At 56.8% G+C, this 23,374-nt stretch overlaps 2 protein-coding genes across 8 annotated transcripts in view; one reads left to right on the plus strand and one right to left on the minus strand.

The window, feature by feature from the left end:
- Positions 1-22,139, plus strand: PDZD7 (PDZ domain containing 7). Of its 4 annotated transcripts, XR_009497867.1 has the most exons (17): positions 1,226-1,609; positions 5,305-5,445; positions 5,750-5,924; positions 6,443-6,619; positions 6,856-7,003; positions 8,212-8,272; positions 8,680-9,087; positions 9,600-9,797; positions 11,389-11,439; positions 12,050-12,225; positions 15,247-15,338; positions 15,464-15,555; positions 15,707-15,778; positions 16,711-17,298; positions 17,614-17,714; positions 21,049-21,187; positions 22,085-22,139. XR_009497867.1 is itself a non-coding variant. In XM_059899115.1 (16 exons), the coding sequence occupies exons 1-16, from the start codon at positions 1,378-1,380 to the stop codon at positions 18,349-18,351; spliced, it is 2,928 nt and encodes a 975-aa protein (XP_059755098.1). In that variant the 5' UTR covers positions 1,226-1,377; the 3' UTR covers positions 18,352-19,314. The 4 variants fall into 4 exon arrangements, 3 of the variants coding, with proteins under 3 accessions (XP_059755101.1, XP_059755098.1, XP_059755100.1); XM_059899115.1 differs by lacking the exons at positions 21,049-21,187; positions 22,085-22,139 and adding an exon at positions 18,136-19,314; XM_059899117.1 differs by lacking the exons at positions 17,614-17,714; positions 21,049-21,187; positions 22,085-22,139 and having other exon boundaries at positions 16,715-16,839.
- Positions 19,686-23,374, minus strand: part of LZTS2 (leucine zipper tumor suppressor 2) — a 9,625-nt gene continuing 5,936 nt past the window's right edge. For 3 of the 4 annotated variants that reach the window (XM_059899120.1, XM_059899121.1, XM_059899119.1), the window contains exons 3-5: positions 22,150-22,797; positions 21,328-21,585; positions 19,686-20,508 (exon numbers count right to left, since the gene is read on the minus strand). In XM_059899120.1, coding sequence (XP_059755103.1) covers positions 19,825-20,508; positions 21,328-21,585; positions 22,150-22,797 — 1,590 coding nt within the window. In that variant the 3' untranslated portion in view covers positions 19,686-19,824. Of the gene's footprint in view, positions 20,509-21,327; positions 21,586-22,149; positions 22,814-23,374 lie in introns of all 4 variants that reach the window. The other variant, XM_059899122.1, reaches the window with a different exon arrangement.

Here is a 23,374-nt window from a genome sequence, read left to right on the forward strand (position 1 = left end):
GTCGCCCGCGCCCGCGGGCGGGCGAGGCTGGCGGCTGCAGCACGCGCGAGCAGGTGAGGGGGGCCGGGAGGACCGAGCCGGGGGTAGGGTGCTGCGTTCTGGGTCCCGGAGCTGCTCTGAGGGATTTGGCCCAGGTTTTGCGCGGGATGTTGGGGGGCTCTCGCCAGCAGGTCCTTCCCCCAAGGCTGGGAGAGGTTCACGCCGCTCTTTGGACGGGAGGGAAGGGGGGACAGAGGGGACCGCAGCCTGGGGCCTGGGGATCTCTGGGGCCCTTGGCTGCAGTTGTCCCAGGTTCTGAAGCCCCTCGAGGCCCGAGCTCCTGGGGCTGGCCCCCTACCCACATACACAAGAGAGGTGGTTCAGAGAACTGTCCCGGCCCAAATTTCTCTCACACTGCTTGCAGCCCTAGGGCCGGCAATAATCTCATCTCCACTCTCTCAACCTCTACTGAGGACTGGGGACCTACTGGAGTAGATGACTCAGCTGAGAGCAGGAACTAGGGGTGAAAGAGAGGTTCTCACCCACCTTGTTGTATAAATGGCTCCAGAAGTCCACAATGGTGGCTGAACTGGGCAGTTCTCTGGCCAGGGGGTGGGAGAGGTGAGAGGCCTAAGGCATGGGAGGCAGGATGCTCCAAGCAGGGGGTGGGGTGGAAGTTCTGGGGGGGCAGCGGGAGCAGCATTCACACCCCTTCCCCAATCCCTGCTCTCCCTGTGCAGGCCTGGAGCACACACTCCTGAGAGGCAGCAGAGCTCGGGGATTCCAGGTCCCTGAGATCCCAGTCCGCACAGAAGGCTCATGGAGCCTGGGGCACGCGGGGCCCTCCTCTCAAGGGCTAGCAGGTTCCCTCTGGACCTGTAGGGCACCACCCCAGTCTAGCCACCATGGCGCATGGCTTCCCAGTGGGCTTCGACCCAGTGGGCCTCAGAGACCTAAGCTCTGGCTCTCTGAGCTCCCTGTCCTCCCGAGGCCACCTGGGCAGCGAGTCAGGCTCTGCAACCCGATACCTGCTGAGAAAGCAACGGCGGCTGCTGAATGGGCCCCTCCGCGGAATCCGAGCCTCATCGCCCATGGGCCGTGTCATCCTCATCAACTCCCCCATCGAAGGTGGGAGCAGGGCCCAGCCACCGGCCCGGGAACTGCGGGCGGGGGGGTAGGGGACAGCAGGCACTAGGCAGGAGAAGGCAGAGCCAGTGTGGGTGGGGGAACTCAAGAAATGGGAATCGTAGGGATGCAGGGAGAGAGGGCCTCTGGTATCCCATAGACTCTTCCTCATCTACCCTTTTCTCACCTTTAAGCCGATCCTTTAGTGTTCCAGGATTGTGGAGAGGTCAGAGGTGGGAGGTCTGGCATGGAGGTAGAGAAGGGGGGTGTGGTATGCCAGCCCCCAAGGAAGCAAGGCAGAGTAATAAATTGGCCCCTCACTCCTATGGACTCTTCCTTTCTCCAGACCCATTCATGTATGACTTTGGGGGGTGGGCAGGATGGAGAAGGACATTCTTCATCAACCAGTTCATTGTGTGCCCAGCTCTGTGCTGGGCTGTGAGGAGTCAACGTCCAGCTGGACAGACAGAATTAAAGGCTTCAGGTGCAGAGGACGGAGACAGAGGTAAAGTGGAAGATGTTCCAAAGAGTGGGGAGAAAAGGAGGGTTGAGGATAGGGAGGGAGCCCCAGGTCTGGGCCCTGAGGGAGGGGGACAGCTAATCTTATGTAGTTGCTTAACGTTTCATTGCACACCTACTGTATACCAACTCTCGTTAGGTCCTGTGGGAACCTGCAGAGAAATAAGGCTCAATCTTCACCTTCCAGAAATTTCCAGTGTAGCAGGGCTTAGAGACAGAGCAATGACAGCAGCTGGTGGTGGGGCAGAGATAGCACAGACAAGGCTGTAATGGAAAGCATGGAATATGATGGGTGGGCACTTCGGAGACAGCCTGGCTGCAATGACAGATGTGAGGCGACAAAGAGCCGGTGACCAAGGCAGGACCTTGAATACCAGCAGGGGAGTGGGGCCCCCTGGGCCTGGGCTTTCCGTGGGTGGGACCAGATAAGTATCTCCAGCCCCGATCTTCTCTCTCAGCCAGCAGGGCTCCCCTGGCTGGATCCCAGCCTGGACTTTTCAGCCTGCTCCTTCCCGCTGACTCAGCTGGGCCCCTCTGTCCCCTACGCAGGGCACCAGGGCAGGGAAAGAGCATGTTGCTCAGGGAGCAGGCTTTCCTGCACCAGGGGCCCATCACGCTCACCCCCGTCATCCGCCAAGCTCGGCCTCCACTTCCAGTGAGCAGCAGGGCAGCGAGTCATTCTGGACATGGAGCAGAAGTCGCCAGATAAGCTAGGAAACACAGAGGGGGAGAGAGGAGGTACTGTAGCACGGCCCTTGCAAGTCCCATCGTATTGGAAGAACTACGTCATACCTCCCCCTCACATGCCCACGTACTCCATGCCCAACTGTGATGCCAGGCCTATGCACTGTCCCTCTAAAGATCCTCTTCCAGAAGTTCCATGGTGCTCTCTCCCTCTGCCTCACCCCAGTGCCCTAGTGCAGCCAGGAGAGCAGCATCCCCTAGCAATGGAAGGACTGGGGCATTGCTCCAGCCAGCTGGCTTGTCTGGGTTGGGAGCCTGTGAGCTCAGAATCATCCCCTCTGCCTGAGCACAAACATCTCCCAACTCACCACAGCCTGGAGCCCCTCCCCCATGTTATTATCAATATTTAGAACTTTCCAGAGGCCTAAAGTTAACTGATAAGGGAGACACAGTGGGAAGGGGAACACTGCCACCCATATCATCCAGGAGTTCCCACCAGCTCCTCAAACTCAGTGGGTCCCAGAGAAATGGTATTATCTTTAATCCCAACCAGCCCTTTCTCCTTACTCTCCTAATTCATTCATTTATTCATTATTCCACTTATTATTTCATTGATTAAAAAAAGACTTAGCAAATATCAAGCACAGTGCACCATACTGGGGATACATTGGTGGAAAGAATTACTAAGTCCCTACCGTGATTGAGCTTACAGTCCAGTGAAAAGAGAGCAAGAATAAATAATATACAAATAAGCAAATGATGAGAAAGGATGGTAAGAATCTTGAAGGTACTAATTTGGATGATATGATAGAGCAGTGGTTCTCAAACTTCAGAATACATCAGAATTGCCTGGAGGGCTTGTTAAAAGATAGGTTACTGGGCCCTACACCCAGAGAATCTGATTCAGTGAGCCTGTGGTAAAACCCCCAAGTTCACATTTTTAATAATTTTCCAGGTGCTGCTATGCTGCTGGTCTGGAGAGCTCGCTTTGAGAACCATTCGAACAGAGACTACCTGGGAGGAGGGGGAAGGGACTTTCTTAGGTAGGGTTGTCCAGGAAGGCTTCTCTGAGAAAGTGGTGTCTGAGCCAGGAGGAAGTGGAAATAGGAAGTGGCTTTATGAAGGTCTGGGCAAGAGCATCGCAGGCAGAGGGAACACTGAAAGGACTGGCCGGTGAGAGGAACAGGAAGGCGGTCACTGTGGCGAAAGGTCATGAGGCTGGGGAAGGTGGCCAGAGGTGAGTGTAGAGAGGTGGGCAGAGCAAAGCCCAGGGAGGGCTTTATTGGGCGTGGAAGGAATGTGGATCTCCTTCTAGAAGCAGGGGTAGGCACTGAGGTTTTTAATCAGGGGAAAGGCATGATCTAGTATGAAAGTTGACTCTGGCCACTGTGTAGAGAATGGATTAAAGGAGGCAGGAGTGGAGGAGATAGTGAGGAGGCTGCCGAGTGCCTGGAGGGATGCCTGGTGGCCCCAGGCTAGGGCAGTGGAGGTAGAGGATCTTCCCTCCTCAGAGGCCCCAAGCTCCTAGGCTCAAAACCCCAGATTTGACATCCCCCTGGCCCAGGGCCCTAGGGAGGCCCCCCGGGGAGAGACTGAGGAGAAAGAAGGTTGGAGGGCGGGAGAGCAAAAGGCTCCTTGTCTGGGCTGAGAAAGTCCTGGGACCTGTGCAGACAGAATCAGCTAGGAAGCCCCAGCATCTCCCACACCTCTGTCCTGCACTGTCCCCACCTACAGGCTGCCCTTGGGGATTACTTCCTGAGCTGCCCTGCTCATGTACTGTAACCTGTTTTCTCTTAGATCGAATAGAAGTGTGTGTGTGTGTGTGTGTGTGTGTGTGTGTGTGATATTTCTCCTCTCAAACACCTCTGAGTAAGCCTTCCCCAAGAACTCTGACCTTCCCACCTGGAACCCAACTTACCCCTCCAGTCCCCTCACTTTTCTCTAACCAAAAGGCCACCTCTGAGCCTTTGCTCACTCCATCCCCTCATCAGTGCCTTTCCCTTCCCCTCCACCCATCCAAATCCCATCCTCCAAGAAACCTTCCCTGACAGCTCCAGTCCCTAAGGACCCCCTCCTCTGACTTTCCCCATCACTGATGGAGAGGACCACTTCTGTGCTCTGGGCACATACTGAGGCATGGTGGTTTGAGTTTCTTTCCTCATGTAGTCAGTTAGCTCCTAGAGGGTGCTAACTCAGTTAGCTCTAGAGGGTGAGAGCCCTCACCTCCAGGATCACAGAGTCTATGAGATACAAGGGGCCTCAGGGATCCTTCCACAACATCCCAGACAGGGACTTACTAGGTATCAGCTTGTATGCCTCCAGTGATGGGAAACTCACTACCTTTCTTGGAAAATTCATTCCATTGTCTGCCAACTGAAGGTTTTAGAAAGCTTTCCCTTATTAAATCTTCCTCCATATAACTCCACTGCATGGGCTTGGTTCTGCCTTATGGATTACACAGACAAAAACATCTAATGCCTTTTATAGAAGAGCTCTTCAACTATTTGAATATAGACTTACCATACTCGTCTCTGCTGCAAGCTGGAGAGCCCAGACTCCCTCAGCTGTGCCTCGTAGAATGGAATCTTGAACATCTTTCCCGTCCATCTGACTCTCAGAGTGGCAGGATTTTTCAGAATTTGGCCTATCCCAGGCCTGTGGTCATGGGTAGCTTAGTAAGGATTAGATACACACACACACACACACACACACACACACACACACACACACACACACACACAGACCCTGCATTATGAGGAAAGGAGAACAGTGTCTTCTAGCATGGAGTCCTGTCCTGCCTGCTCCCACACCCTCCCTGGCCCATGGTCTCAAAATCACCCAGAGAGGACTCAGAAATTAGCTACCTACCCCCTCATTTAGGGCCCTGGGTGCCGGTGCCCAGCAACCCAGCCTTCGCAGGCCCCAAGCTGGGGAGGCCAGGGGCCCTCTGTGCCCAGAATGGGCAGGGGAGTCATGCCTGTGTCCCTACGCCAACAGCCAACAGTGATGAAAGTGACATCATCCATGCAGTTCGAGTGGAGAAGAGTCCAGCTGGGAGGCTGGGGTTCAGTGTGCGGGGCGGCTCTGAGCACGGCCTGGGCATCTTCGTCAGCAAAGTGGAGAAGGGGAGCAGTGCAGGTGAGTGGGGCCCAGGTCCTGGCTTCGGATGTGACCCCCACTTTGGTGGGGTGTGGAGATGCTGTTGTCAAGAATAAGAGGAGAGGGCCCTCAGCTTTGGAGGGCCTGATCCAATGGGGAGATGGAAGGGGCTAATGAACAGGTAGGTCCCTGTCTGATGACAGATACTCAGACCCTACCTGGGGATCCCAATCTCATCAAAGAGGTGTTACCCCAGGGAGCCTAGTCTGATGGGAGAGGCTCAGCCTCAACCTGGGGGACTTCTCCCAAGCGGCCTATGCCAGCCACCCCTCCCCTGGTGCAGAGCGGGCTGGTCTGTGCGTGGGTGACAAGATCACTGAGGTGAATGGGCTGAGCCTGGAGAGCACCACGATGGGCAGTGCTGTGAAGGTGCTGACGGGCAGCAGCCGCCTGCACATGATGGTGAGGCGCATGGGCCGCGTACCAGGCATCAAGTTCTCCAAGGAGAAGACCACATGGTGAGCAGGCCTGGTCCCACTCCACCCACCCCAGCACCACCACCCAAAGCCGTGGAGGGAGAGGCCCACGGCACAGGGCTCAGCCGGGGGCCTGGCTAGTATGGCTTCTGCTCTTCCCATTCCCTGGCACTGGAAACACAGGAATCCGACAGCCCGACCTTGAAATGAGAAAAGGCCATTTCCTTCCCCAAGCCCTCCTCTCAACACTCTGCTGTCTCAGACCCCAGTGGCCCTGCCCCTCCATGCTACGGCTGTGAGCCTGGGGACAGTACAGGGCCTCTCCCATGGGGCCCGGGGAGGATTTGAAATGGGGCCTGGCAGTTAGAGCTGCTCAATAAAGAGAGATTTGCGTGGTTCCCCTGACTTGATGAAATCTATGTCCCAGTGAAGATCTCAGGTCTGGGAGTCCCCCAAAGGCAGCCCTGCCTTTCCTATGCAACTGTCTTGACTGCTGGGAGGTGAGGGGGTGGCCGGTGGTGGATGAGGGCCCAGGCTGAGGGCCCCGTGCTGTTGTCCAGGGTGGATGTGGTCAATCGGCGGCTGGTGGTGGAAAAGTGCAGCTCAACGCCCTCTGACAGCGGCTCAGAGGACGGCGCACGGCGCATCGTCCATCTCTACACAACCTCTGACGACTTCTGCCTGGGCTTCAACATCCGCGGGGGCAAGGAGTTTGGCCTGGGCATCTATGTGTCCAAGTGAGGGCTGGGGCAGGGTATGGAACGGGGTTGGGCTGGAACCTGGTGATGGGTCAGCAAGTGAGTCCTGGCCAATGACCTAGGTCAGGGATGGGATCTGGAGAGGGGGTCGGGGGTCACCAGGAGAAGGGTCAAGGGGTTTGACTGGGGTATCCCTGTATCCAAGTGAAGAGTCTGGAATAGGGTGAGGGAGAGCAGCCAGGTGGCCTATCAGAATGCCTCCTTTCTGACCCCAGAGTGGACCATGGTGGACTGGCCGAGGAGAACGGCATCAAGGTGGGGGACCAGGTCCTGGCGGCCAATGGTGTCAGGTTCGACGACATCAGCCACAGCCAAGCCGTGGAGGTGCTGAAGGGCCAAACACACATCATGTTGACCATCAAGGTGGGCAGGACTGTGGGAGACAAGGAGAAGCTAGACTATAGGAAGGACTTCCCAGACCACTCTAGCACTTAATGTTGCCCATCGCTGTGCAGCTTATGACTTTCCACAGCCTCTTGAGAGGTAGGGCAGGCATTGTCCTCATACCTATTTCACAGAAGAAGAAACTGAGGCTCAGAGAGGTGACATAACTCAGGAATCACAGTCAGTTACTCAGCTGATCAGTAGGAGGGCTGCTTTCTGTCCAGCTCCCCACCAGATGCGTAGGCCAGTGCCCCTTTTGATGAGTGGTGGAGGTCTAGGGGCCTCCACCCAGAAAGGAGTCCTGCCCAGAAAGGGGGTGGTAGCTGTGGCTTTGGGCAGGACCTGGGTAGTGGGCATCCTCAGGGCACAGGGCAGGGAGGTCTGCGCTGGAGCCAGAGATTGGATTTCAGGGGATGTGCCTGGATTCATTATTCATGTGGGTCTCACACTTGCCTAAGGATCAAGTCCTTCTCACCCTGGCTCCCGGAGGAGGTGATGTCTCACTCTCCCCTAGCACCCAACCCTGGCCCCTGCCTCCATCCTCTCCCTTGCGAGACTTCTTCCCTCTCACCATTCAGTGCCTCCCCTGCCATCCCCCTGCACCGCCTCTATTTCCCACCTCTCCCACATCCCGTTTCTCCCTTTCCTTCCTCTCAGATTATCCCAAACACTCCTCCTCTCTCCCACTCTGCCCCCATTCATTCATTCAATATTTTTGAGTACCTACTACACGGCAGCCACTATGCCAGGTACTGGGTCACAGCAGTGAACAAGATAGACAAGGTCTCTGCTACTGGAGGGAAACAGACAAACTAGGTGCATGCGGACTGTGACAGCTGCTGTAGGGAAATTAACGGAGAGGTGGGATGGGGTAATTTGGGAAGGCTCTTTTAGCCAGGGGGGTCAGGACCTTTCAGCTCTGAGGAGGTGACACCTGAAGAGCTGGCCATAAGACGAGCTGAAGGAAGAGAATCCAGGCAGAAGGGACAGCAAGTGCAAAGGCCCTAAAAAGTATAGAGGAACTTGGCACGTTCAGAAACAAAGTGGCTGGTGTGGCTAGAACATGATGAGCTCGGAGGAAAGTAATCAGGTTGAAAAGTTGACTCCTGTCCCATTGCTCCTCCATTCTTACCCTCCCTTCTCACCCACTCCCCTGTGCCCTCCTGTGCCCACCATGCCCTCCCCAGGAGACCGGCCGGTACCCTGCCTACAAGGAGATGGTTTCTGAATACTGTTGGCTGGACCGATGTAAGTAGCCAGGCCTCCAAGGTTGGAAGGAAGGGGCTGAGGCCCTAAATTGGGGCTGAAATCTCTGAAGAATAAGTGGGCAGGGGCACCAAAATCTCCTCAGGACTTTCACACGCCCAGAGCCGTTTCTGGGCTCTCCTCCGAGAAGCTGCGGTTCCTTTACAGGCTCTCCTGGGGTCTGGAGTTGCAGGGGTTGGTTGAAGAAGAAGTGACTTGCTTAAGATCTCTCAACCAGTCAGTGGCAGGACGGCTGAGCAGCTGGTTCCCTAGACCCCATGCTTACAACCTTGCTGCCGCGCAACGTTAGCCCCTGCCGCCAAGCCCACGGGTGGCCTGCAGCCCCGGCAGGGCCCCAAAGCCACCCCGCCAGATCGCTGAGACGCCCCTGCCCTCCCCACTGCCTGCAGTGAGCAACGGGGTGCTGCAGCAGCTGTCGCCCGCCTCGGAGAGCAGCTCCAGCGCCTCCTCGTTCGCCTCCAGTGCCCCCTGCAGTTCGGCCGATGGCTGGAGCTCCCTGCCCTCGGACTGCATGGATGTCTGCCTGGGCCCTGAGGAGCCGGGAAGCTGGGGCCCAGGCCGGGGGCGGGCAGACACGGCCATGCAGACGGAGCCAGACGCGGGGGGCCACGTGGAGACCTGGTGTAGCGTGCGGCCCACAGTCATCCTCAGGGACACGGCCATCCGCTCCGACGGCCCCCTGCCTGCCCACCGCCTTGACTCTGCGCTCTCTGAGTCCCCCAAAACTGCTCTGCTCCTGGCCCTCAGCCGACCCCGGCCCCCCATCACCCGCTCCCAGAGCCACCTGACCTTGTGGGGTATGTGGGGGATGGGTGGCTGCTGCTCTCTCCAAAGCCCCTGCTCCAAAACCTGTCCCGTACCCTGTCCTGGGCCCCAAACCTTCCTTTGAGCCAGGCTTTGCCCCAGCGCCAGCTGCAGAATACACTCAGACCCTGCTCTGGGCTCCATTTCAAACTAGTCCTGGGCCCCAAACCTACCCTCAGCCCCAGCCCCAGCTTGTCAGCCCTGGGCCCCAAACCAGCCCTAACCCAGCCCCTCCATCCTGGAGTTCCCAGCCCTGTCTGCAGACAGACAGACAGACAGACAGACACACGCACACACTCCTCATATATCTGTAGCTGTGGGTGGGGGAGGGGTAGAAAGCTGGAAGAGGAACCCCAGCCCCGTGCTCATCCCCACCTCCCCACATGGCTGCAGATCCCGTCTGCCCCCTACTCTCCTTTTTCTCTGCCCCTCCCCACACCCCTGCCCCTCGTCCTTCCCTTCTGCCCACCCCTCCAGCCCCCCGGGTGCTCCCTCGTGTCTGCAGAGGAGAAGAAACAGCGGAGGAAGGAGAAGTCGGGGTCCCCTGGGGAGAAGGGGGCCCTGCAGCGCTCCAAGACCCTGATGAACCTCTTCTTCAAGGGAGGGCGGCAGGGGCAGCTGGCAGGGGACGGGCGCAGAGAGGCATGGACGCTGGACAGTGGGAGCACGGCCAAGCCCCGCCCCCACCCGGACCTGGAGAAAGGTAAGTACTGGGCAGGTCAGCCAGGCAGGACAGAGGAAAAGTCCACTCTGGCATCCAGCAGGTCTGAGCTTAAATTCCACACTTCGTCCTAGCTGTGAGCCACCACTTCACCTTGCGAGCGTCATGAGTAAAATGAGAGTAATAATACCTATTTCTTTGGGAATAATGAGGAATAAGTGAATTAGTGTATGTTAGTCACTTAGCACATGGTCTGACACACAGAAGGTGCTCAGAAAACATAATGGTCCTTGTTATACTGCCTCATCTTCCCATTTTACAGAAGGGAAAACTGATGAGAGTCACAGCATAGACGAGAAAGCCTTGGGTCAGATCCCCGTGATCTTGGCGCTGAGGGGAGGCAGGGCACTCCTTTCCTAGAGCATTTGGCTTCACCTCCCCTGGCCAGAGCTCCACAGGCTTTACCCAGTTCTAGAAACATCTTGAGCAAGGCCTTTTGTAGATCAAAGGCCAGGCAGGAAGGCCTAGACAGGCTTCACTCATGTCAGGGGCTTCCTAAGGACCCTTACAGAGGGTTTCTCATCTCTCTGGTGAGATTCAGAGACTGGACCAAAAATGGATGAGTTGAGACTATCGGGGTTGCCTGTAACAGAAACTCAACTCAAGCTAGCTTTAAAAGGCGCTTCTTGGCTCAGCTACTGGTGTAAGCTGGGTCTAAACGTTTAAACAATCTCCTCAGACATCTGCCCCCTTCATCTTTTGGTTCCTCTTTCCCCTGGGTTGGCTTCATTTTCTTGCTGGCTTTGCCACTTGGAGGTAAGAAGGCCACTGTCGCTTAGCAACCCAAGGGGAAGAGCTTCTCCTTAAATAGTTCCAGCTGAAGTCCCAGGCTCTCATTGGCCCAGCTGGGATCACATGCCCAACACATCACTTGTCACCTGGGAGAGAGAGAGGGTGCTTTCATTGGCCAGCCTGGGTCGTGTGTCCACCCTGGAGTACAGGGACTGAGAATGGGGGGTGGGGTGGGATGGGGTGGTCCCCAAGTAAAATCAGGGTGCTGTTTCCAGAAGGGGGAGAGGAGGTTGGGTAGGCAAAAACAACCAGGGGATGAGGGGCTGGGCCCTGCCCCTCCCTGGGGTCTCAAGGTGACAGTCTCATGGGAGAGACAATCCCTTCAAATCAGGGCAGGCCAGCCCCCTCCCTAAACCCATCTCTTTTTCCAACGCCCCCAGGGCCCTGCTCTCTCCTGGTTCTCCTCCTACTTCTCTGGCCATTCCTCTCTCTCCTTCAAAGGCTCCTCTTTTTCTCTCTGTCCCTTGAAGGTAGGTGATTTGCCCTTGGGGTTCTTCCCTCCATTCATTCGCTTCCAAATGAACCTCCATGAGCAGGGTGCAGACTGGACCCTCTCTTGATCCAAAGCCTTCACTCACTCCCCACTGCCTGTGAATGAATCCCTGGCCTGAGCATGGCCTTCAAGACCCTCGTCAATAGCCTGGCCTCTTGCTTCCCGGTCCTACCACCTTCCAGCCTTGAAGGCTCCATTCCAGCCAGTGATCCAGCCAGTCCTGAGCCCCCAAACCCCATTTTCAGATTGGGGACCAGGGCTGCAACTGAGCCTCTTTCTTCTTCATAGCAGGGGGAGTGGGGTCCGTGCAGAAGTTTGTCACCTGGAGGCTGAGACGTGGTAATGCATGCATCCCTCTACCAAGCCTGGTTTACAGTAGAGCTGCAGATGGGGTGCATACTGGGGGTAGTAGCTTAGGGGCTTTGGGCTAAACTCAGCTGGGGTCAAGCACAGGGGATCAGACAGATGGGAAGGTGCACATTGGGGGGCAGCTAAAAGAAGTGGACTATACTTTCTAAGAAAGATAGGGTTGCAGACAGATATTGGGGTGCATTTTTGAGGAATGGGAGCTTGAGTTGAGTCTCCCCAAAGACAGATTTTTGGAGAGATGAGGGAGGTAACCTTGCTAGAACTCTAATGGGGACAGATGAGTATGACAGTGCATGTTCAGGGGGCCCAGGGGGCACTGGGCTAGGACTCCAGTAAGGAACAGCCTGGGATAGGGGTCTGTGTTGGGGGCTGAAGGGCCTGGATTGGAGCTCCAACGATGAGCAGATTGTGTGGGAGACCATGGTGGGGAGCATCTGGGCTAGGCTGGGATTCCATCGGGGGTACATGGGCCCCTTAGCCAGTCTGTTCTGGGGTCTGACCCCACTGAGGGGAGCCCCCCTGCTTCCTCTTCTGATGGCTTCTGGCTCCTTCATCATACCCTTTTGCTCCTGCCCTGCAGACCGGGAGAGGGGCCGGGCTCTGCTCTCTGCCAGGTCCAGGAGCCCCTCCAGCCAGCTGCCCAACGTGGATGAGCGGGTGCAGGCCTGGGAGAGCCGAAGGCCCCTGATTCAGGACCTGGCCCGGCGGCTGCTGACTGACGACGAGGTGCTGGCTGTCACCCGCCACTGTTCCCGGGTGAGCCTCCAGCCCGTCCCCAGCCCTAGTACATGGTCACTCAGTCTCCCAGCCCTTCATTCATTCAGGCCACTATCTATTGACCAGTATCTGGGCTTGACGCTGTGAGGCCAGTGGTAAGTAAAAGCAGAAGTTACCCCTGTAACTCGTGAGTGCACACAGTCACACAGACACATGGACACACAGACACACACACACACACACACACGCTGAGCTCACAGCCAGGAAGGGAAGATAGACAGTAACTAAAACCTAAGCACCCATAGTGACAAATCATGTGAAGTACTGTGAAGAAAAAGAACATGAGAAAATAACCTAAGAGGCACAAACTAGATGGCATGGTCTGGGAGGGCCTCCCTGAGGAGGTGATATTTAAGCTGAGGAGAGAAGGAGCCAGACCAGACATGTGATGAGTTTGGGACCTGAGTCCCTGCAGTCACCTGCTCTGTTCTCTGTTCTCTTCTAAACCCAGGCTTCCCCACCCCTCATGCCTCCTTCCACTCCTGGGTCAGCCAACAGGCCTGGCCTCATGCCAATCGCCCTCCCCTGTTACCCAAGTCAGTAATCTTTTGTCCTCCCAACATACCCCAAGCCTCCCCCAACACCTGCACTGCTGTTCTGTTTCGTTCAACTTCAGACAGAAGCAGAGGGCCCCACGGTGGGGTAGAGGGTAGATCTGAGGGAGTCTTTGTAGCCTGGGTGTTGGGGAGGCTGCAGGAGGCACAGGCCATGCCCTCCAGGAGGATTGGAAGGCCCTCTCCTATCCCTCTGTCTCAAGAACCTGCAGGTTTCCTGTGATGGGTTCCTTGTGCTGGATCTGCATGAGTGCACACGTGATCCTGTATACCAGGGCAAGCTGGAGTTTCAGGAAATTGTTTGTGGTTCCCCCGACTCCCTCACCTTGGTCAGGGTGGGGCTGTGTTATGTCTGTGTGACATGTGCATTTGTTAATCTCTGGGGTACCTGAGTTTGTGTTGACTTAACTGTACGGTTGTATCTGTGTGTATGTCACCTGGAGACTGAGTCACACTAATTCATGCATCCTTTTGCCAGTGCTTGGTTTACAGCAGAGCTACATATGGGGGTGCATCTGGGGGGCAGCTAAAGGCCTCTGGGCTAAACTCAGTTGAGCTCTGAGCGCCAAGTAGGGCTGTGTGTACCAAGCCTCTGTGAACCTGCAACTCTAGGCTCTGGTCACTAGGTGGAGCTCTGTGTCAGTTTCTTTGGTCGGCTCCTGTTCCCCCACCCCTCTGCTCCTCCCACCCTGCTCAGGCCAGGAGGGACTCTCTCTGTGCCCCAGAGCACCTAGGGAGCAATGCCTACCACCCAAGCCTGACCCAAGCCCCACCCATACCAAGAGATCAGACCCTCGGGGTGGAGTCCTGGCTGGAATGATTAGTAAAGCTCCCCTAGTGACTTGGATGTGTGGTCCCGAACCCCAAGCCTCCCTTCTCTTTCCCCCTCTGAGCCATCTCCCCACAGCCGCCAGACCAGGTATTATAAACCACCTCTCGGATCACTTTACACTCCCCAAGCCCCCTTGCAGCCTCATATCTTTGGCAGAATAGAGTACAAGTTCCTTATCCTCACATTCAAGGCCCTCCCTGATTTGATTCCCCAATTCACTAACCTCTGCTTTCCCATGGTCACCACATCACATCCTCTTCCCTTGGTATAACATGTAACACTGGTTTATACAGCCTATGAATTGCACGACTCTAGGGGCACTACTCACACTGTAGTCACAAACTGTACAGCCTATATGGAGGCCCTCCATGTACCCCATGTTCAAGTTCAACCTCTATCTACCCATTATTCCACACTATTCCTGCCAGCTATCATGCTGTTTCCCTGCATTTATCCTTAAGAGTCAGTGTAAAGGCCATCTCCTCCATGCAGCCTCCTTTGATCTTCCCACCCTCCTCTGAGACTCCCTCTGCCCCATCGCCAGTGGTCTGTAGTTTACTGGAGCATGTGGCTCTCTGTCGTTGTGTCCCCACTGCCCAGTACAGGACCTGGCACTTAGTGGATGCTGAACACAGGTTTGTGGACTTGAAGTGTGTGCACATATGTGACTGGTTCTGTGCAATTACGTGGATCTCTCTCCAGACGAAAGGGGGTGTATTGTCCATATTTGTAAGTGTGGGTCCCTGTAATTTTGTGTGTGGTTTAGGGCCACACACACAGTTGAATTTCCAGATATTTATGAATGTCTCACTCTGGCCACCAGGGTGTGCTGTTTCCCTGTGTCTGTGCACGCCTGGGATGCTCTGTGTGTGTCCCGGAATCAGTATGTGTGTCCCTCATGGCACTAGGGGGCAGTGTGCTGTCCAAGTTGGGTGGCTCCCAGTATACAGTTTGCCAGTTTGTCTGCGTCGGTGGGGTGTGGCTGGTGGCATCCGGGCAGTGCCAGGCAGAAAGGCCTCCGCCACCCTGGGTACTGACTGGAGAGGCTTTCTATAGGGCCACCCTTCCCCAGAGTCTCCATTCCAGCCTTGAACAAAGCCTAATTTGTGGGTCTGTGCAGACACAAGCTGGGACAGCCAGGCGCACAGCCTAGACTTTGGCTCAAATTCCTTCCTTCAGCCCAGGAGGTGGGGTGGGGAGGAGAGTCCACGCCCTGCATATCCTTTTCCGGTACCACAGCAGGCAGGAGCCAGAGCTCTCAGGTTCCAGTCCCTCTTCACACTTCCTCATCTGTGTGGCCTGGGGCAACGTCCTTCTCTCTGAGCCTCAGTTCCCTCATCTGTGAAACGGGAATAATTGACGTCTCTCTCAGAGTGGTTGCTAAATGAGGGACCATGTGTAAGAGGCCTAGAAAAAGGCCCAAAGCTGTTATTGTTGTTGCTGTTACAACTCCGTCATTATTATTGCAGGCTTCCACCCAGTCACCAAGATAAGACGGCCCGGGGGTGGGGAGAACCTCTCCTAAACATGGGGTCCCTCCATGCCCAGGCATGCCCCCTCACCGGGCTCTGGAAGTCCCCGCTGCTATCTGACCTGTGGTGCCTCTCTCTGCAGTATGTGCATGAGGGCGGCGTGGAGGACCTGGTGAGGCCCCTGCTGGCCATTCTGGACAGGCCTGCGAAGCTGCTGCTGCTGAGGGACATCAGGTGGGGAGGGCTTGGGGGCAGGAAGGGGATCCCCGATACCTCCCCTAACCTCTCCAGGGCTGAAGTCCCTCCAGGCGCCTCCAGAACTGAGCCCTGACCACCCCTCATCTCTTGCCCTCCCCCAGGGGTGTGGTGGCCCCCACAGACCTGGGTCGCTTCGACAGCATGGTGATGCCTGTGGAGCTGGAGGCTTTTGAGGCCCTCAAGAGCCAGGCAGGTCAGCAGCCAGGGGGCAGGACTGTGGATCCCGAGCCGCAGGTGGGGCTGGGAGCGGGGCCTCCCAGTGGAGAGGGGCAGAGATTGCCTGGGCTCTTTCAGCTGGGTCCATCAGGGAGCCTTGTTCCTGACCTGCTCTCCTCTCCAACCAGTTTGGCCTCCTGCCTTGCGACCAGCCCGGCAGGACACACCGCCCAAGCGTCACCTCATCACTCCTGTGCCTGGTCAGTCAGAGTCCCAGAGCCCGGGGAGGGGGCACACCCCAAGGGGACTGGGGGAGGGAGAATGAACCTTCCATCCTTGTCCCCACGTGGGCTGTCGCGGCTTCAGAGGTACGTGTGTTTCCCTGAAGGAAATCCCTCGTCTGCCAGAACCATTTTCATCATGTCCACTCACCATCTGTACTATTATTTACTTAATAATTTAAAAATTTTTTAAAAATTAATTAATTAATTTTATTTTTGGCTGTGTTGGGTCTTCGTTGCTGCACGCGGGCTTTCTTTAGTTGTTGCAGCGAGCAGGGGCTGCTCTTCATTGCGGTGCGCAAGCTTCTCATTGTTGTGGCTTCTCTTGTTGTGGAGCACGGGCTCTAGGCGCGCGGGCTTCAGTAGTTGGTGGCTCGCGGACTTCAGTAGTTGGTGGCTCGCGGGCTCAGTAGTTGTGGCTCACGGGCTCTAGAGCGCAGGCTCAGTAGTTGTGGCGCACAGGCTCCAGAGCGCAGGCTCAGTAGTTGTGGCGCATGGGCTTAGTTGCTCCAAGGCATGTGGGATCTTCCCGGACCAGGGCTTGAACCCGTGTCCCCTGAACTGGCAGGAGGATTCTTAACCACTGCGCCACCAGGGAAGCCCCTTAATAATTGGTTTTAAACCCACTCATTTTTTAAAATCATCTCATTCTATGCAATAACCTCTGAGAAATTACCAGTTTGGTGTGGGAGTCATATTTTTACTTTCTATTGTAATAGTTAAATAAAACTGTAACTATTACAATAGAAAGTTTTAAAATACTATTGCAATAGAACCCGGGCACGCTGCCACAGGGCCTGAGCAAACCCAGGCCTGGGTCTCCCTACACCAACAAAGGCAAGGACTGGGGTCTGGCAAGGTGGTCTGGGCTGTTGAGGAGAAGGCAGCCTGACCTTGGCCCTCTTCCCCAGACAGTCGTGGAGGCTTCTACCTACTTCCTGTGAACGGCTTCTCAGAGGAGGAAGATGATGGGGAGCTGAGGGGGCGTCTGGGGGGCCTCCAGGTCTCCCTGGGTGCCTCTGCCTCCCGCCACCCTCACAAAGGGATCCCCCCTCTCCAGGATGTGCCAGTAGATGCCTTCATCTCACGCAGAAGCGCCTGCACACCCCCTCCCCAGCCACCCCCCGTGGCTCCCCGGCCCCCGAGGCCTAACTGGCTGCTGACAGAACCCTTGACCCTAGAGGACCCTCAGCAGAGCCGGATCCAGGGCCCAGGCCAGAGCCGCAGCCGCAGCCGGGGCAGAGGCAAGTCCCCCGGACGCAGGCGTTCCCCATCCCCGGCACCTATCGCCACTCCCAGCACAGCCAGCGGGCGCTACCACAAGCCTCGGAAGGCCAGGCCTCCTCTGCCACGACCTATGGATGGGCAGGTGGCCAAGGCAGGGGGCAGTCGAGGGCCCTCTGAGCACGGAACTGGTGGGACAGCCGAGGAGGCAGCCACAAAGGTCCCCAGTGGGGAGCTGAGGACCATCACGCTATCCAAGATGAAGCAGTCCTTGGGTGAGTCCTGGCGGGACTGTGCCTGCTGGGGGGCGGGGGCTCTTGGGTGTGGGTGAGGTTGGTGGGCTTGGTTTTGGGGTATAACTAGGGGACCTGGGACTAGGGAAAGAATCGGGGTATTAGGATATAGTTGGGAGGATCCATATTTGGGAGGTTTGGGGTCTAGAGTGAGTTGAGGATTGAGTAGTAATAGAATCTGGGGGTTTGGGAGAAGTTGGGGGCTCTCTATTTGGGGATGGGTCCTGGGTTCTCCTGGGAGCTCTGGGCTTTAGGGGTGTGGCTGCACAGTAACCCAGTGTTTCTCCCTCTCACTAGGCATCAGCATTTCTGGGGGCATTGAGTCCAAGGTGCAGCCCATGGTGAAGATAGAAAAGATCTTCCCTGGGGGCGCCGCCTTCCTCAGTGGGGCCCTTCAGGTGGGTGAAGGGCACCCAGGCCCACTCCCTAGGCCCAGAGCTGAACTCTGGCAGGGGGTGGGGCTGGTACATGCTCATCTTCCAGCCAGACATGTTTAGACCAGGTCATGGGAGGAGGCTTGGGAGCAGCAGGGTTGGGCCTGAAGGATGAGCAGACCTAGGGAAAAATCTGTCCCCTCATGCCAGCCTGCGCCTGAGGGTGGCCCATCCTGTTACACCGCTAGCCCCAAGGGACAAAAGGCAATTGTCTGCACCCCACCCTGCCCCCAACCGGTTCTGGACACAAAAGTCCCATTGTCCATCGCCTCCGCCCAGAGCCCAGATGGGGAGGAGTGTCCTAGCTGGTGGAGGTGAGAGGTTGGGTGGTGGTGTGGGGTTGACCTGAGGAGGGAGGTCTGTGATTCTCCCACCCCCATCCCAGGCTGGCTTTGAGCTTGTGGCCGTGGATGGAGAGAGCCTGGAGCAGGTGACCCACCAGCGGGCAGTAGACACCATCCGCCGGGCTTATCGAAACAAGGCTCGGGAGCCCATGGAGCTTGTGGTCAGGGTCCCCAGGCCCGACCCACTGCCCTTACCCTCCGACTCATCAGCCCTCACTGAACAGCGGCTTCCTGGTGACCATTCCCCTGCCCGCTGACCCCTTGATGGCACTCCAGCTACCTCCCACTGGCTCCCAGAACCTCCCATTAATGCCCTTTCCACCCATACCCAGACCCCTCCCGCTAATGCCAGGCTTCTCCAGCTGACCCCCAGCCCAGTGCCCTCTCCAGTCTTCCAGCCTCCTGATACTAATCCCAGACTCTCCCCGGCTATCCCGTTACTCTTCCCACTGACCCCAGAGAATCCTCCTGCCATCCCCTGGACCTCACCTACTAACCTCTTCGGGCCTCAAGAACCTCCCACTCCTGCTTGCCTTGCCTACTCCCAAAGCTCCACACTGGTGGCTCAGGTCCTCTCCCCCCACATTCTCCCTCCCGTTGTCACTAAGGCTCTGCCCATTCCAGATAAACTTGGTGTCAAGGACAAGGTGCTACTGGGCAGCTCTGTCACCAGCTCACTACCCCCAACCGCCCAAGACAGGAAGGGGGTTGGGAAACCCCAGGTCTGGAGCTTAGGATTGGTGTGCACTTTCTCATGATTCCCCCCGTGAGGGACAGGCACTCTCAGACAGGGCCCTCAAGGGGGTCACTGCATCCAGCCCCCAGCCCCAAGCAGTGTTCTGTGCAAGGGGCAGGATGGGAGTCTTTTCTAGTTTCTCAAACCCCAAGAGCCCATTTCATGTTGTGGTCCACTAGGACCTCAGATTTTCTGCTGGATTTGTCCCTCCCCTATCACCCTTTCTCCCCCGAAGACCTCCATGAGGGGTAGGGGAATAGCCAGCAAATAAAGAGGGCGTGGGGGTCAAACAAGTTCCCGTAATCTTTATCCAGCACACTCATCTTTTTCTAAAAACAAAAAAATTTTTTTTAATTTTTTTCTTTGGGTTTGTACAAGAAATTTACAATGTGAAAAATATACAAGTGAAAACAAGGCCATAAACCTGGGTGTGGGGGAGGGGCCACTTGGTCACAAATACAAATAAACAAGACATTTCTGAGTTCTTCCTTTGGTCTGACTATAGCCCCCTTACCCCAGGAGAGAGGCTGCAGAGCTGGAACCTGGGGATCAGACCCCACTCCCAGCCCTGTCCCCCAAAATGGGCAGGCTGGGGGCAGGCACATCTGGAGCAGCTGGCGCTGTTTGGCTCGCTCTGGCTGTGTGATGGGGAGAATGTGGAGATGAGGGAGCCCCTTCCTCTTCCCAGCCCCCTGGCCGGGTGGGCTGGAGCGCTGGGGGTGAACGGGGTTGGCAGAGTGGCAATGGCAGTAGTTGGTGAGTGAAATAGGTTGAGTGAGTAGGAGCCTCTGGTGACAGTGAACAGAGGAACCTTCAAGGAGTCTGATCTTGCTCATCCAAGTCATAGGGCAGCCCCGAGTCCTTGACAGAGGCCCAGAGGCCTGGATCCCAGGGGACAAGTGGCCCCGGGGCCCTCAGACTTCGGGGCCCTCAGTGGATCTGAGGCTACCATCTGCATTCAGTAGACCTCCCCGCAGAGCTGGATGCCAAGGCCCTAGATTTCGGTGGCAGTGATCTCCTCCAGGCAGATGCAGGGAGCTGGCTCCGCCAGGCCCAGGTCCGCGAGTTCCCGGGCCTCCAGCTCCAGGCTGAGCTGCTGCAGCTCCTGCTCCAGCTGCCGGTTGCGTCGGTACATCTGGATGTAGTTGTGCTGCAGCTGCTTCTGGTAGCGGATCACCTGCTCCTTCTCCGCCTGCCAGGCCAGCCGCTCCTCCTCGAAGCTGTCCCGCTGCTCCTCGCCTCGCCGCCGCTCCCGCTGTAGCTCCGCCCGGAGCCGCTCCACCTGGGCCCGCAGGCTGCCCCCAACCCCGGCTGCTGCCCGCTGTGCCTTGGCCTCATCACTCTCTGCCAGGAGGAATGGGTCAGCAGTGGCAGGAGGCACAGGGGGTTCCCGGAGTCCGGCCGCCTCGGTGTCCAACTGCCCAGCTTTCTCCCGCAGCCGCTCAGCCTCCTGGCGGTGCCGCTGCAGCTCCTGGGAACAGGCCTCCAGCTCCAGCTCCCGTGTTCGGGCCGCCTCCTGGAGGCCCCGCGCCCGGCCCTCACTGACCCGCAGCGCCGCCCGGGCTTCCCGCAGTGCCACTCGTAGGGCCACCAGCTCGCTGCCCTTCTGCACCAGCTCTGCCTGAGATTCCTTCAGTTGCTGCTTCAGGAGGGAGATCTCGCCTGACTTCTGGCACACCTGGGGGTGGGAGATAGTCAGAAAGGATGATGAGAAGTGTTCTCCCAGGGTGTCAGGCCCTGACATCATGCTGGGCATTTGGGGAGAGGTGGTTTGATTATACCCATTTTACAGATGGGTATAATGAGACAGCTATTAATTGGCTACGGTGGAATATAGACCCAGATCTTTTGCTTTCAAAGCTGGGGTCTTTAAACCATCACGAAGCAGTAGCGCCCTGGGGACTGGGTGGTGGCGGGTTTGGCAGGAGTGGAAGCAACTGAGGGCAGTGCCCACATTTCCAGTTGAGAGGCACTACAGTATTTTGGTGAAAAGCAGAGACACTGGAGCCAGACTGCCTGGGTTCAGATCTCAGCTCAGCCACTGACTAGGTGTGATCTCTGGCTCTAGCCTTTCTGGGTCTCACTTTCCTCACCTATAAAATGAGGATATTAACAGCACCCACTTCACAGGGTTGTTACGAGGATTAGAAGATACACTCTACTTTACATGCTTAGAACAGTGCCTGTTGAGCAGCAAGCACTACATTCTCATTCTTAGTATGGCCGGAAGGCAGTGGATGGGAATGTTACTGGCTACGTGAGCACTTAGACCAGACCAATGAGGAGACCAAATGTGGAGGCCCAAGAAGACCCTCACCCAGAAAGGGAGGTCAAAGGGGGAGCCTCATCTCACAAAGGTGAGGAAGGGGAGGCCCTCTGGGGGTGGCAGGTGAGGGGGTGTGGCTGGGCCCCTCCTTTCAAGGCTTACCCACTCCCCACCCCCACCTCCACCCCCCTGCCAAAGGCCCTGCTCCCTGCCCATCCTGGTCTGGCCCACCTCCCACTTGGTCTCCTCCAGCCGTGGCCCGAGCTCCCGCTGCTCCCGCTCGAAGGTGGCGCAGCGCCGCTCCAGCTGCTCACGTTCCTGCAGCAGCTGTGCAAAGTCATCCTGCAGCTGCCGCTTCTCCTGCTGCAGCTGGAACACCTGAAGCTGCAGCAGCTGTTGGGCCCGCTGCGCCCGCTGTGCCTGGGCCGCGCCGTCCTCTCGCAGGGCCTCGCGCTCGCGCTGCCAGTGCCGCTGCCGTTCCTCGTACACCTACGGGCGAGAGGGCAGGCCTGGGTCCTGGTGGCTCCCCCAAACCTCAAGCCCTGGCCACCCGCAGCTCCCCAATCACCGACTGCCCTGGCCCCCGTCCTGGGCTCAGGGAAGGTAGATTCCATTCAATAATTACGATAATTACAATACCAACAGTAGCAACTATTTTTATGAAAAGCGACACAACAACAATAATAATAGCAAGCACTTATGTATGTGGCACTTCCCAGGTGCCAGGCATTAGTCTAAGCACTTTACACCCTTCACCCTACTTAATCTTCATGATAACCCTGAGGCCAGGAATATCCCCATTTACAGATGAGGAAACTGAGGCTCAGTACAGCTAAGTAACTTGCTCAAGTCTGAAGGACAGTAAATGGTGGTGCTGCGTCAACCACTCTACAGTGTAAGCCAGACAGCTGGGGTGGGGATGAGGTCACAGCGCAACAGCCCGACACCTGCCCCTCAGCACAGACAGAAATGCTTCTTGTATTCCCAGCACCTGTGGATGTCCTGCCATGCCACCCCCGTCACTGCCACTGACCACACCCGGCACATGGTCACCTCGCTCTCGTCCAGACTGTCCCGCAGCTGCTGCAGCTCTGCCTCCCGGTCTCGGAGCTTTCCTTCCAGGACACAATGCAGCAGGGCCTCGTCCGAAGGGGGTGGAGGGGGTGGAGGCGGTGGCGGGGAGCGTTCCCCACAAGAGCTGCTGTCAGGGGAGGCCCGGGGACCGCTGCCCAAGAGCCCCCCGGCCATGCGGCCCCCCAGGGAGCCTGTGCTCTTGCTGGAGGAAGATCGGCCGCTGTCTGAGTGGGAGGGCCCAGTGGGGGCCCCTCGGGCTGGCCCAGGCAGTGCCCCCCGCCCAGGGCCGTGGGAAGGCAGGTGCCCGCCTGGGGAGTTGGTGGCTGGCTCTGCACCCCCGGTGCTGTAAGTGGGCAAGCTGGACAGTGAGTTTCGGCCGGAGTCGGATAGAGTCCCCGATGGACAGCTGCTGGCCCAGCCACTCAGTGTCAGGGGTTTGTCGGTAGCCGAGGAGGAGGAGGAGGAGGAGGAGGAAGCAGGGCCCCCAAACAGCTGCGTTAGGCTGCCTTGGCTCCCTGACAGTCCGGTGGCCCGAGGACCCAGGAAGCTAGGTAGGGATGGTGCCCCTCGAGGTTTGGGCAGCACTGGCTTGAAGGCTGTTGGGCGGATCACAATTTTCTCCATGTTCTGAAATGAGGTGCCACTTGACAATGGGGATAAGGCCGCCCAATCTTTCAAAGCCCGTATCATACCCCCTGCCCTCCCATCCGGGGTCCCCAATCCCCATACATTAATAACAATTGCTACCACGGGCTGAGGGCCTCCTGAGTGTCAACTTTATGTCAAGCAATTTAAAACGTTCCTCTCAGATCATTATAACAGCCATACAAGCAAAATATTATCACTATCTCATACACAGATGAGGAAATGGAGGCTCAGCAGAGTTACGGGCCTTGCTCAAATCAAACACACTGTTTTAAGTATAAAACAGTATTTCTAAGCAGCTAACATTTATCGAGTACATATTACATGCCAGGCACTAGGCTAAACACTTTACACACATTATTAAATGTAATTCTCCCAACAATCCTATAAGAGTTGACCTATTACCTCCATTTTACAGATATAGGAACTGAGACTCAGAAAGGTTAAATGACTTCCCTGAGGTCATACAACCAGAATGAGGCAGAGTTGGGATGAGAACCCAGGTCTGGTGAATCTGGAGCCCACACTCCTTCCTCTAAATAGGTCTCCTAATTTCAGC

The sequence above is a fragment of the Balaenoptera ricei genome, chromosome 16, assembly GCF_028023285.1.
Source record: "Balaenoptera ricei isolate mBalRic1 chromosome 16, mBalRic1.hap2, whole genome shotgun sequence".
NCBI classification, from domain to species: domain Eukaryota; kingdom Metazoa; phylum Chordata; class Mammalia; order Artiodactyla; family Balaenopteridae; genus Balaenoptera; species Balaenoptera ricei.